Source organism: Falco biarmicus, chromosome 5 (assembly GCF_023638135.1).
Source record: "Falco biarmicus isolate bFalBia1 chromosome 5, bFalBia1.pri, whole genome shotgun sequence".
Classification (NCBI taxonomy): domain Eukaryota; kingdom Metazoa; phylum Chordata; class Aves; order Falconiformes; family Falconidae; genus Falco; species Falco biarmicus.
The window spans coordinates 53140715-53154926 of NC_079292.1; the positions used below are offsets into that span (position 1 = coordinate 53140715).

The 14212-nt window shown below is 40.7% G+C and overlaps 1 protein-coding gene across 8 annotated transcripts in view; it reads left to right on the plus strand.

Annotated features, from left to right (window-relative positions):
- The first annotated feature begins 263 nt into the window (after positions 1–263).
- Positions 264–14212, plus strand: part of PPFIA2 (PTPRF interacting protein alpha 2) — a 352109-nt gene continuing 338160 nt past the window's right edge. For 7 of the 8 annotated variants that reach the window (XM_056341426.1, XM_056341429.1, XM_056341434.1 and 4 more), the window contains exons 1-2: positions 264–510; positions 13244–13494. In XM_056341426.1, the coding sequence (XP_056197401.1) occupies positions 13246–13494 (249 nt within the window). In that variant the 5' untranslated portion in view covers positions 264–510; positions 13244–13245. Of the gene's footprint in view, positions 566–13243; positions 13495–14212 lie in introns of all 8 variants that reach the window. The other variant, XM_056341424.1, reaches the window with a different exon arrangement.

Here is a 14212-nt window from a genome sequence, read left to right on the forward strand (position 1 = left end):
GTACCGCAGTTAGCTTGGCAGGTATCGAAGAACCACAGATGCCAGATATCGCTCAGTTAAGTTCAAAAAAAAAGATGGGAAATAAAGGAAGGATGCTTTTGCCCTGGCCACTCCCCCCTGTAATCGCTTGCCTCCAGCTGCAAAGATGCTGTTGCTGGAAAGGGGCTGCTGGAGCTTTAAGAGCCGTCCCCCCCCCCCTCCTGCTCCCAACAATGGTCTGAACCGAGCTCTGCTTCCCAAAGCAAAATTTGTAATATGCCATTTTCCCATGGATGCTTCTCCTCTTGGCTGCTGACGAAGTGACCGAAGAAAATGCTGAGGTGCCACGCAGCCAGTCTTGCCGGAGGACGGGTGCAGGGGCTTGGGGTTTCTGGGAGCAACGCCTGTGTCACCATTGCTAGGAAGACGGTCCAGGAGGGCTCGGCTGTGTGAGTCCCCGCTCGAAGCCGGTGGAGACTGCGGTTGTTATTGATCAAGTGAAAGAGCAGACGCCGAAATAAAAGCCACTAGGTACTGAACGTTCTGAGTTAGACGTTCCCTCCTTAGCTCTGATACCCTCTGGGAGGTGAGGTGCAAATGCAAAATCTTGCTGTCTGCCTCTTGCTGTAGTACTTGCGTGGTATTTAAATGCATTTCTGTAATGGGAGTTGGGGAATTTCAGACTAAAAGATGTGAAACCAACTTCTTTTTTTTTGGTGCGGTTGAGAGAGATACGAGGCTGGAGGGATGACATAAAGAATAATAGTTGAAATGAGTGCTTTTTTTATGGTACTGTGTTGATCACTCCTCCTGTGTGGAAGGAGTGCAGGATGCTTCTGTTAAAGGTGATATCATAGTTTAGAGGAGACTGGCAGGTAAGGAGTTAACTAGGAGGAGGAATATGCATGTAATGCAACTCAGACAATAGGAAGGATTTTCCTTATGGAATTACACTGTGCTGCCTAAAGAACAATCTTGCCGAGAACATCTGAGAAGACATAATTGCAGTAAGAAATTATTTTATCAGCCACCGTATCTATTTAACGATGGGGGGGGGGGGGGAGAAGCTTGTAGATGCAAAATATCTGGAATGATCCAATGAAATGAGTTTTCAAGCTGATGTCACTGTGGACAGGCTAGAACGTATGGTAGTTAGATTTCTACTTCTTTTTCTGCAGCAAAATTACAAGTAACTTGAAATGACTCCTCAACCTTGGTGTGCAAACCAAACGTCTGAGTATACAGAAAACATGCTTTTAAAACCAGTTATGGACAGAAAGGTGAGGGAATGAAATTTGATTCACATCTAAGGTGGTAGCCTTCAAGGTGAGCAAAATGAATGCTTGTCCAAGAGCCTTTGTCAGGCAAAAGCCAAGTAGTATTCAGTCTTCTCCTTCCCAGAGCTTGCCCAAGTGAAAGAAGTCCAGCTGGTAAATTTTCCCAGGCTACATGAGATCATAGAGGTGTTTGTTACGACGTTCACTTAAAAAAAAAAATTAAAAATTCCAAGTCTCTTGGACAATTGAAGTAACAGGCAATGTCAAATAGGGTGGGGTCCAATGAGAAGATGAAAACTTTTTTCATTTTCCACCTTTATAGGATAAGTACTACAGAAATTTCAAGTAGTTTTAGAAAAAGTCAGTATTGAGGATGCACTTTTACACCTGGTCCATACATGGTTATCAGCTTCTGTAGATAGAAGGTAATATATGAGAATTGCTATCAATGTAGTTGTTAATGGAGTAGCTGCAGAAAAGGAGATTTATATAACACTTAACCAAGGGTGGGCATATCGTGTGCTGTTTGTTGCAGTTTTTGTGCATTCACTCATCTGGATGCAGAATTTCAAATTGAGCTAATACTGAGTTTACTCTTGATGGAGACATAATGCAGCTAACGCTATAGATTTGCTGTGACATTTTTTCATACAACCTGAATGATCTTTAATGCAATGACAATGAACCACATTCTTACCCTCTCTCATAGAACTGATCACTTCAAACAGTTGTTGCATTTTGCCAGGTCAATGTTGTGTGGTTAGAGGAGAAACCTGTTCATGATTTCTCGCAGTACTGTAGCGCTGGTCAAGTCACATCCTGCATGCTCCCTAGTCATGTGTAACATACATTTGTGATTTTTATGCTCCTGTTCGGAGGTAGTGAAATGATAGGATGTTGATAGCTTGCCTATGTTAGTGACTTTTCCAACCATTTACACTGATAACAAACACACTGAAGTCCATGGTAGAATTTCCGTGAATTTATGCAGTTGTTGGATTAGGCTCCATGCAAATGATTGGAGAAAACACTGAACTAGGAACCAATCAACCTGGAATATATTTTGCAGTAGATGGTGTGGCAGATACACAGTGGACAAGGAGAAGAACTTTAATGTGGTGCTTCACAGGCTGCCATTGTGTATGGCTATGATACCTGAGCACCTCAGGTCTAGAGCCACTATTAAAATAAGTGCTTATGCTTTGTTTCAAATTGGAAGACTTCTAAAGTTATTACATTGCCTAAAAGTCTTTTTCTAGGGAGCATGTATGTGCTATGTGGATTTTAAGGGAAGCAGTAATTTGTTAGTATCCTGCTTTTCCTTCAGAACCTCTGAGAGGGTTTGGGATAGTTGCAAGATGCTACACAAGTTCAGTATTCATTGCATTCTATGAAATTTTTGGGTACTTCATGTGCTCCCTGAGCAAGGGAATTGCTCATGTCTGCTCCATGGCTCCTGATGAATCTAAGAAACAGTGTGTATTAACAGTAAAATGTTGGTGACCTAAAGTAAAACGTATTTCATTGAGGGATTGATTTAGTTACATTCAGAATACTGGGTAAAGTGGTAAACTTTTTACTGCAGAGATACTAAGTTCAATATCAATGGAGCTTTTGTTTTTAAAGAAAGGGAAACATTAAAAACTTATTCTTGTTGACTTAGATCAGTCAAGCACAGCTTTAATTAAGATATATTTTATAGGGCAAGTCAGCCTTTTTCTGGCAAGGGAACACTTTTTTTTTTTTTTTCTTTGAATAAAGAGGTATATAATACATGTTTAGGTATTAAGCATAGTTCACCTTGTTAAACGATTTCCTTCTACTCCTTCCTCTTTTTTGCAGTCCTGGCTGTATGAGAAGTATTGCATAGAATAATGTACTTGAGGGTTTATTCTGTTATCATGGACTTCTGTGGTCTTGAAGATACGGGACAGAATTGTTTAATCTACCACTAGCAGTTACTAACACCCACTGAAAGAAATTCCAGCTCCTGGATGCCTGTGTCCCCTCATATATAACTCGGCATGCCTGCTGTCATCATCTGACAGGGTGAGATGGCAGCCGCTTAGTAGTGGGTTACTTCTTTTGTAGTTATATGACCTGTTCTTCACTTAACCCTGAGGACCAGCATGGTTAATGGTCTTCATTATCTGTTCCCTCTCTACTTCCATTCATCCCCTAACTCCTTTTCTAATTCAGTTTTCTGGGGGCAACAGCCTGCAGTTCTCCTCTAGTGGCACAAAGAGCTGCTTGCCGTGCTAGGTGCATGGTTGGGCACCACTGCTATAATTTAGGATTTGAGGTACCAAATTAGGAGACTAAAGGTACCAAATTAGGAGACCAAGCTGAATGCCTGAAGTACTCCTCCTTCATCTTTTCCTCCTTATTTCGTGTGTCCAGATGCTTGGTAAAGAAGTGCTTAGTAAACTACTTCAGTGGGAATTGACTCAGTGTCTGCAAAGCTTACTCCTGATAGCTGGTTAGATTTCTGAGTATACTCAATTCAACACCATGTGTCTTTCTTTTCAGAAGAAAGCAAGCCTGTGTTTCCTGTGTTTCTCGGTTCTTCAGTTTAATCGAGGGTTAGATTGTTTGATTGATTTATTGAATGTTTTTGAGAGGATGATGTTAAGAAAGCTTTTTTTTTTTCCTGATGAGAATACGGTGTAGTCAGATTTTTATTTCTCATTAATGGCATAGTCAGAAAACTTCCTAAATGTACCAAGCACATTATTCCTTTATGTATTTTGTAAACATTGTCCTGGTAACAGATTATGATCTTGAACAGGAACAACTTCAACATTGGAATTCTGGGCAAAAATATTTATTTATATTTACTGTCTCTTCCCTTTAGATTCTGGAAGGAGCATATACCACTTAACTACTGCCATACTGTATATATGTGTTCCCCTGCCAAGCTACACTTCAATAGCTTTTCAATCTTTATTCTAAAACCAGTTTTTCATTATTTCCTTTACTGTGATTCACTGGGTAGGTGGAAAAATACAAAGCATTGAAATCTTTCTTCCAACCTTTCTTTAGTTTAAGCAAATTGATCGGTGAGTAAAACCAAAATGTGAGGCCATACAAGTTGCGTTACAAGACTTCTCAAACTTTTAAATTTAAAATGTTCTGAGACATGGCATTTTATCATCCAATATAATAGTTTATTTTTGTGTGTTTATTTTCTGACAAAGTATAGTTTCCTACATTTCCAAAAATAAGCACAGGGTTTTGTTGAAATTTGAATGTCTAAAAAGTACATGTTCATTTCTCATCCTCATGTGGTTATGGTTGGTTTTTTTAATGACACTCAGAGATTAGGATTTTTAGTGTAAATAGCAATATCTGAAAATGTGGCTATACTTGTAAACCCTTACAACTGAAGTTTATTTTTTATTTTTTAATGACAGTTTTCTTTACTTGGAAGACTTTGACAAAAGTGTATAGATCCCCAAATTTTCCACAAGGCAGGCCGTCCCAATTAAATCTTTTTTTTAATTTTTTATGAATGCAATGAGATGAGCCACAATGTGGGGTTTTCTGGGTTTTATTATTATTATTGTTATTTGTTTCAAATTTTTCTCCAGTCTTATTTAAATGTATATTAAATTTCAGAATCTCTCTGGTAAATGAGTGAATTCTTTGAATGTAAAGCTTTCTCCAGGCACATGGAATTATTGAGTATGGAAGGGACCTTCGGAGGTCATCTGTGCCAAACCCTTGCCCTGTGCTGGGCCACCTGCAACGTAAGATCAGATTACTCAGTGCAGGTTTGGAAAATAAAAAGAATATTCAGCGATCACTGTAAATTTCTGAAGTTTAAGGCAGATATTTATAGACTCTAATTTTGGTTATATTTTTTCACATTACCTGAAAATTACAAGACATGTTACATTGCAATTAACAATTATGGCAATGAAATTCAAACTTTCTGTTGTAAACCTCAGGGAAGGGATTTCGGTGCTTCATGCACATTGTTGTCTTCACTCATCTTTCCTCTGCTGTTACTGTCAGCTCTGAATTCTTCTTCCCTAATAGGACTCATCAAAGTTATGTGACTGTAATTGCCTTGTAGTAGATGATAGGAATGTATTGATTAGTGAAAGGAATACTACCCTGGGATAACTAAAATCTTAATATAGGAGCTGGCACATGCAGACTGAATTCAGAGATTAAAATATATGCACAGACTCAATGAACATATTGTTGCATCTGACTTTCAGTGTGCACATGGAGTTGAATGAGGAACTAACAGCTTATTACACCGTATAAAACGAATTGAGAAGAGTAGAGGGCTGGAAAACTCCCATCCTGATTGTTGATCTTTTGGGGCTGACTCTGGTTATATAGTTATATGCGGTCAGTTTTATGGCAGGGCAGCAGGATTTCAAAGCATTGGCTGATACAAACAATTAGAAAATATGGAATATCCAAATATCAGTTTATGACTGTATTTGGTCTACCCGATAGTTTTGGTTTAGAAGATCAAGTCCTATGAGCCTAACCAGTCTTTGAAGCAGTAAGAATGAAAGGCAAAAAGGAAGTTTAGAAATGTCCATTATTTAACCTGCTGAGGTCTGTTCCAGGTAGAATTGATACCTACATGAATTAGTAAGAACTGCGTACTTGAGGCAAATACTTGCCATATATGCATGCATCTGTTATTGCTGTATAGAATGCAGTCAGTCTAGGATGCATCTGACCTGTCTATATGAAAACTGATTCATGCATATATAATGAAATGTATCTGAGATGTATCAAAAGTTCTGCAAACTCACAGATCAGCCACAAAAATGCATGTGTCATGGTAGGTCTAAAATGTAATAGAAGTGGGCCTGGCATTAGCCTTATTCTGAGCCTTTAAGAAATGCAGCATTGAATGTGGCTGTGTCTTCCCTATAAATACAATTGGAAAAGCCATGTATTTTTCACAGAAAGCATGACTAATTCTGGTTATTTTACAAGAGAGATCACTTTCAGTGTCTAATGGTTGAAATCCTTCCTGTATAAAATATACTTTCACTTAACACCGATTTATGGTCTGCGGTTAGTGAGGCAAGAGTAGGTAGTTACAGTAATTCCTTCTGATTTCAGTGTATGAAATAGTTGATTATATTATATAAGGTTAACAGTTGGACTTGGTGGTGTTAAAGGTCTTTTCCAACCTCACTGATTCTCTGCTTCTATGTAACCAGAGTAAAAATTGTTGGGGTTTCGGCATTTTTTTGTAATCACCAAAATTTGGTTTAAAATTCAAGGTTACATAGAAGGAAAATCAGAAGTTGCTCTCTTTCCCTGTTGGAAATTTTAAAATGTAATTAAAATTACTCAGGTTATGACCACATTAGCAAACAGATCTAACTGTTCATAGCAATACTTTTTTATGTTTTAATATGAACCCCTCAGTTTGTTACCATCTGCATTGTGTTGGCGTGTCTCTATGTGCTTTTGGTGTGTACAAACTAAATTCCTTTCACCTGTATCTAAACTGGAAGCTTACTTTAAATCTAATGTCCTGACCCCATGTATGAACCCCATTATCATGTGGTTAACCAAAGGTTGTCTAACACGTGCACACACCTTCAGAAGGCTCTGGAAACTTCAAGACCTTGTAACTCCCTGACGTTACTAATTTCCTATATAAAGATCCAGCCACATATGTGCACTCTATTTGTCCTCAGCTGCCAGTCTTCCACTACTAAATTGTGATCAGCCTGTTTGCTGACAATCTTCCTTTACTTTTGTTGGTTTGAACTCCTCTCAGTGCTTTACCTACCTTAGCTTTTGTTGCAGACCCTCATGATGAACCTCCCTTTTCTCCTTTTTTCTTCCTTTTAAAATTCATCAGATATTCTCATATTTTGATTCCTTCCTGCTGTCAAGCAGAAAATTCATAAAGGTTGCAATAAGGTCCTGGGGAAGTGGCTCTATTCTTGAACATGTGCTGGAAGAAGGCCAGCATTTCTTGGGAACAGTCTTAAATGGTGGCAGCCTCAGGACATTGAAAGCATCCCATCTGCTGGCAGGTATAAGAGTGATAAATGCCAGATAAAATTTAAAAAAAAGGAAAAAAAAAAAGAATGCTTTTCTAAAGGCAAGAAGACACAAATCATAGTAAATCAGAACAGCATGACATATGTGTCTTTCACAAAATGCTATAAGAAATTTTTCTTTGGGAGCCCCACAGCAAACCTGCAGTTGTTTGAAATTTTGTTCCTTTTTTCTGGGTTGATGAACTAGGAACACCCTGAGAAATCGAGCTCACTTCAGAATTGTTTCAGGGTTCTTGTTGTTGGCTCCCTCAAAAGATCCATGTGAGGACATGGCCCAGGATTCCATTTTTCCCTGCTCCTCACTCTTGCAGGTATCAGTGCATCCCTTTCTGGCATGCTCTCCCAGCATTTCTGATCTAGTTTAGGGTAGCATACTGCTTTTCTATATTCACCTCCAACTGAGGGTGGGAAAGGGAGAGGATGCCTGTGGTTTCAGTGGAATCATGGCATTGATCTCTGAACTGCTGGAAAGCAAGGTACATCATCAGTCTGACTGCAAGAACTGCTGTACCTTCTAAAGATTCTCCTGGGGTTGTGAGCTATGGCAGAAAACTTCCAAACAGCGACTGCCTACAACAGGAACTGCTCACCCATTCCCTGCCTTCTCTGAGGTCTTACTCACAGCCCAAGCTTGTTACTTGTGCCGTGTTGGGATAATGTAGCCCAGGCTTTCAAAATAAGCATGCTGCATGGACCACTTCCCTCCCAGAATGCAGCAGCTTAGAGGGAGCAGATGTGGTAATACTGCCATGAACATTCAACTCATGGATTCCATTGCTGCCCCACAACCACCTATATCTATGGCTTCCCACATCCCCATAATGACTACAGAGGAGATATTCTATCTAGTTTGGATACAAAGTGCTAAGGTAGCAACAGCTCTCTGCACAGAGGTTTCCTTACTTGTTCCTGCACGCACACCACCAGCATGTGTCAAAAATTGCACCACTCTCACTCTGCCACTTCCTGTGAGCAGTAGTAGTGTCTGCTGTGCTGTTCAGAACATAAACTTGATCTGCATGTGCAGGACATTGGAGGTAATTGATTGAATGATGCAGGTTTACCCATGAGAATCCCCTGGGGCAAGAGGCATGCCTCATGAAATCATGAAATGTTGATGATCATGAAGCAGGAAAGGTTCAGTGACAATCTGAATTGTTTTCTTTGGTCTTGGAGAATGGTTCTTGGAGAACCTTGGTCTCTGGCCACCTGCTGCATACTGAAAAGTTAGGATTAAATTCAGCAAGTGGCAGATGGGCTTGGATGTTTTAGTTATGCCTTTGCTCACTGTGAACTTGACCATCCCAAACTGGTTAGCCATGAGTGGGGTCTGGGTGGAGACACTCGACAGAGCGATGTCCACTTCCCAAGTGAAATGTACTCCCACAACATTGTCGGAGATTCGTGGAGGCGGGACAGTGGCTCCCCCTGCTGATAGTCCCACATCTCAAGATACCTGTGGACTGTGGACAAAGCAGTTAGATAAGCAAGAGCTCCCCCAAAACTCTTCTGTCTTTGCAGGGAAATTGAAGTGTAGGAGGATGGGTGCTCATTTATTCAAACTGTCTTTTTGCTGATGCAGCTGCAGTTTAGTTACTCCCCATCTGTGGTGCCTCACAGTACACACTGGCCATATTCACAAGAGGAGGTGGTAGGTACCATGAAGGTCTTGCACCATGAAGTGGTGCAAATGTGTTTAAACTTGAAGTTTTTCATGGTGATGGAGGCACTGATGTATTAACATCATCTCAGTAAGAAAGGACAATGTAGTGCTTCCTAGTGAAGCCTACAATTTAGGAGGGACAAATGTTTCTGGAATAGAAAGTTTTGAACCTCATGAGTAATGGAAATATGCAGCATCAGATCGGATAATCCTGGGTAAATAAACCTGACCTAAATATATTGGAGATGTGAGGAACTTCTCTGTATCACTTCAAACTATTAACTGCTTCTCTTGCACCTAATTAATTAAGTGGATAATAGCCACAAGTAACCTTTACTTTGCCTCCAGTCTAGAAACTTTAGAAACAGGATCAAGACCTACCTCAAACCTCAGTAATGAAGCTATTGCCTGTGAAGGCTATGCAGAAGTAGCTGATAATTCACACTGAAATACCAGTGTTTGGTGACAACTTTGCTAGTTACCACATCTGCTAAAAAAGTGAAAATTAAGGATACTAAGTTCTGCCTGAACATTCAGAATACGATCAAGGCCAGCTAATCTTAGTGAAGCTATGTAATTTTCTCAGTAAATCTTAGCAGCAAGCAGTGTTAGCACAAGGATTTCTTGTGACTTAGTGATAGTAGGAGGAGTTGGTTTAAATGAATTAAGTACAGGTGCCTTATCTCTTTTGTTCCCTGGTGTATGTCCTGTCTTTAAGTTACATTCTGTAACAGCTAAATCTTCTGTTTTTCATAAATTCCACTTTTAGAAGTTTCATTTCCCTACTTTGGAAAGCAGCCCAGATTTATGACTATGTAGAGCTAATGCGTAATAGTATTGAGACTGAAATGGTGAGAATGTTACCTGATGCCACCTTGGGCATAGTGATCACAAAATGATAGAGTTTATGATTCTGGAGAAGTAAGGAGAGAAGGTCAGCAGGACTGCTACCTTGGACTTCTGGAGGGCAGTTTGGCTTGTTTAGGAGCCTGGTTGGCAGAGTCCCTTGGGAGGTAGCCCTGAAGGGCAAAGGAGTCCAGGAAGGCTGGACATTCTTCAAGAAGGGAATCTTAAAGGTGCAGGAGGAGGATGTCCCTATGTGCTGAGAGATGAGCCAGTGGGGAAGAATGGCAGCCTGGCTGAATAGAGAGCTTTGCCTGGAACTCTGGAAAGAAAGGAGAGTTTATGACCTTCGGAAGAAGGAGCAGGCAACTCAGGAGGACTACAAGGATGTCATGAGGTTATGGAAGGATAAAATTGGAAGGGCCAGAGCCCACTTAGAACTTAATCTGGCTACTGCCATAAAAGACAATAGAAATGTCTCTATAAATTCATTAGCAACAGAAGGAGGGCTAAAGAGTATCTCTATCCTTTATTGGATGTATGGGGAAACACAGTGAAAAAGGATGAGGAAAAGGCTGAGGTACTTAATACCTTCTTTGCCTCAGTCTTTAATAGTAAGACCAGTTGTTGTCTGGGTACAGAGCCCCTTGAGCTGGAAGACAAGGATGGGTAGCAGGATGAAACCCGCATAGTCAAGGGGGCCAGTCAGCGACCTGCTACACCAGTTAGACACACACAAGTCTATGGGGCCAGATGGGATCCATCCAAGTGTACTACTGAGGGACCTGGAAGAAGTGCTCACCAAACCACTTCTAGTCATTTATCAGGAGTCCTGTCTTAACTGGGGAGGTCCCAGTTGACTGGAAATTAGCAAATGTGATGTCTGTCTACAAGAAGGGCTGGAAGAAGGTTCTGGGGAGCTACATGCTTGTCAGTCTGACCTCAGTGCTGAGGAAGGTTATGGAGTGATCATCCTAAATGCCATCACATGGCATATACAGGACAATCAGGCCCAGTCATCATGAATTTATGAAAGGCAGGTCCTGCTTGACAAACCTGATCTCATTCTCTTGCAAGGTGATCTTAATGGATGAGGGAAAGGCTGAGGATGTGTCTACCTAAACTTCAGTAAAGCCTTTGACTCTGTTTCCCACAGCATTCTCCTGGAGAAACTGGCCACTCATGGCTTGGGTGGGCGTGCTCTTTGCTGGGTAAAGAGCTGGCTGGACGTCGAGCCCAAAGGGTGGTAGTGAATGGAGTTACCTCCAACTGGCGGCACGAACAAGTGGTGTTCCCCAGGGCTCAATATTGGGGCCAGCTCTGTTTATATGTCTCTATCAGTAATCTGGATGAGGGTACTGAGTGCACCCTCAGTAATTTTGCAGATGACACCAAGTTGGGTGGGAGTGTTGATCTGCTTGAGGGTGTGAAGGCTCTTCAGAGGGGTCTGGACAGGCTGGATCAGTGAGCCTAGGCCAGTTGTATGAGGTTCAGCAAGGCAAAGTGATGGGTCCTGCTCTTGGGTCGCAACCCCGTGCAACACTACAGGCTTGGGGAAGGGTGGCTGGAAAGCTGCCTGGTGGAAAAGGACCTTGGGGTGTTGGCTGACAGCTGGGTGAATATGAGCTGGCAGTGTGCCCAGGTGGCCAAGAAGACCAACATGATCCTGGCTTGTATCCGAAACCGTGTGACCAGCAGGACTTGGGAAGTGATTGCTCCCCTGTACTTGGCACTGGTGAGGCCGCACCTCAAATAGTGTGTTCAGTTTTGGGCCTCTCACTACAAGAAGGACATTGAGGTGCTAGAGCGTGTGCAAAGAAGAGCAACGAAACTGGTGAAGGGTCTAGAGAACAAGCCCTATGAGGCGTGGCTGAGGGAACTGGGGTTGTTTAGTTTGGAGAAAAGGAGGCTCAGGAAGGACCTTATTGCTCTCTACAGCTGCGTGAAAGGAGGTTTAGCAAGATGGGGGTAGGTCTCTTCTCCTAAGTAACAAGAATAGGACAAGAGGAGATGGCCTGAACTTGTGCCAGGGGAGGTTTAGATTGGGTATTAGTTCACCGGAACAGTTGTCAAGCATTGGAACAGGCTGCCCAGGGATGTGGTTGAGTCACCATTTAAAATACGTGTGGATGTGGCACCTAGAGACATGGTTTAGTGGTGGACTTGGCAATGACAGGTTAACGGTTGGACCTGATGATCTTAAGGTCTTTTCCAACCTAAACTACTCTATGATCCTGTGATTCTATGATGGCACTCTCAACAGTGCAAGTGTGTCAACGACATGTATTGTAGACAGAGTTCATGTCTGGAAGGTCCACAACAAACTCCTAAGTAAAATATTTTTAACTTCCAGTAGATGAACCAAAAGCACCTTGATCCCACTTGTTGAGACAAAAGGCTTTCAATAGTTACTACAAGAACAGAATTTCCAGAAATTAACTCTTAATTATTTATAAAGTTGTCTGCTGTACTTCTCGTCATACTAGAAAGACAATTTCTGATTCTTTGGGTGACTGTCATTGGGTAGATTTCATCTATTATTAACACAGTCTTTTTATTTTTTAAAAAAAGTCTGAGCTTTGAGATCTGTCATGTCTTTGGTTGTTTTTTTTTATTTATTTTTTTTCCCATCTGCTGGACCCAGTATTTCACAGCATAAGCTTCTCCACATGCACGAACTGAGATTTAGAGATTTATGTAAGAAGCTTTATAATCGAAGAATTTGACTAGATATTATTTACTCTTCTCATGACTTCTTTTAGGAAACCACAGTGATTCTTTCCCTGGTAATTCAGTTTGCACAAGATATCACAGGGATGGTAATTAGAAGAGAGTTTCTAGTTCTTGACCTCTTACTAAACGAGCTCACTGGAGAATAATTTCCCCTGAGGGTGGGAATAACTAAACAGAAAAATAGATTAACCTGGTATTGTTAAGGCAGTATGATACTGGATCAATGGTTAGCCTGAGCTGTACTGTAGAAATGCCTAGAGCAGGAAAAAATCTGGCAATTAATGGCAGCTATTGGTGTCAATACCAACAATTCAACAATGACATTAAGTAAGAGAGGGGAGAAAATCAGTGATAAAGGAGAGTACAATTGCAGAGGAGGTATTTGCTGTCATTTTAAGAGAACATTTTTTGCAAAACTGTTAATTTAAAATATTCTTTTACCTGCCATCTCCTTCCAGGCATTCTTCTCTCACTTTGGGAAGCACATTCAGTCTTTACTGTGTGGAATTAGTCACTGTATTTAATCCCTCTCTATCGACCATCTGATTAACATTCAAAGCACAAAGTTGAAAGAGGGAACAATGCAATAATCTACTACTGTGTCCATGTGACAGAGTTAATTCCTCTTATGAAGACCCCTCAAACGTTTTTCTACTGAAGAGCTTTTCCTTGATTTGTGTTTTTTTTTAAAGAAATGATGTGTGAAGTGATGCCAACGATAAACGAGGACACCCCGATGAGTCAACGGGGGTCCCAAAGCAGCGGCTCGGACTCGGATTCTCACTTTGAGCAGCTGATGGTGAACATGCTGGATGAAAGGGACCGTCTCCTTGATACTCTTCGGGAGACACAGGAAAGCTTGTCACTTGCACAGCAACGCCTACAGGATGTCATCTACGACAGAGACTCCCTCCAGCGACAGCTTAACTCAGCACTGCCTCAGGTATGCAATTTATCAAGATTTTTTTTTAGGTTCACCAGTTTTCTGCTTAATGTCACTTACTTTAACCCTAATCAGTATTTATTCCTTGAGGCCCAAATTCTGCTCCCATTGAGGTCGGCTGCAGATCTCCTATCAGTTTAATAGTACCTGGTTTGACCTTTTGGGGACCTGTCTTCTCTTAAAAGTTAAGAGTAGGAGTAATGCTGTTGACTTCAAGGAGAGCAAGATGAAGGCCTGTAGCTACTGGTTCTTTTGGCTGTTGCTCTAGCATTTACAACAGATGAGGGATCATTTAAATTAAAGATCTAATGGTGGCAATGAAGAAAAAAGAATGAGGATGTGTCCTGCAGACTCTGTTCCAGATACGAGTTTCTAACTAGCGTTGCAACAAATAAAACTAGCTTATGTAGGTTAAATAAGGTACTACACAAAACCACAAACACAACTGATTATTTTAAAATAATTATATAAATTTCATTATCTAAAATTACCTTGGTATTTTTTAGGAATTGCAAAAATAATTACTTCAGTTAAAATAATAATATTATATTAATTTCAAAATTATATATCAACATAACATTATTTTTCAATATACCAGAACTAAAAGCAAAGAAACATCTTAGTTCAGTCTGAATATCTGTCCAAAGGTTTGAAACATACCATGGTTCACAATGCAGTTTTTCTCCATATTATTTTCTTTATGTTTCCCAGTTGTCAC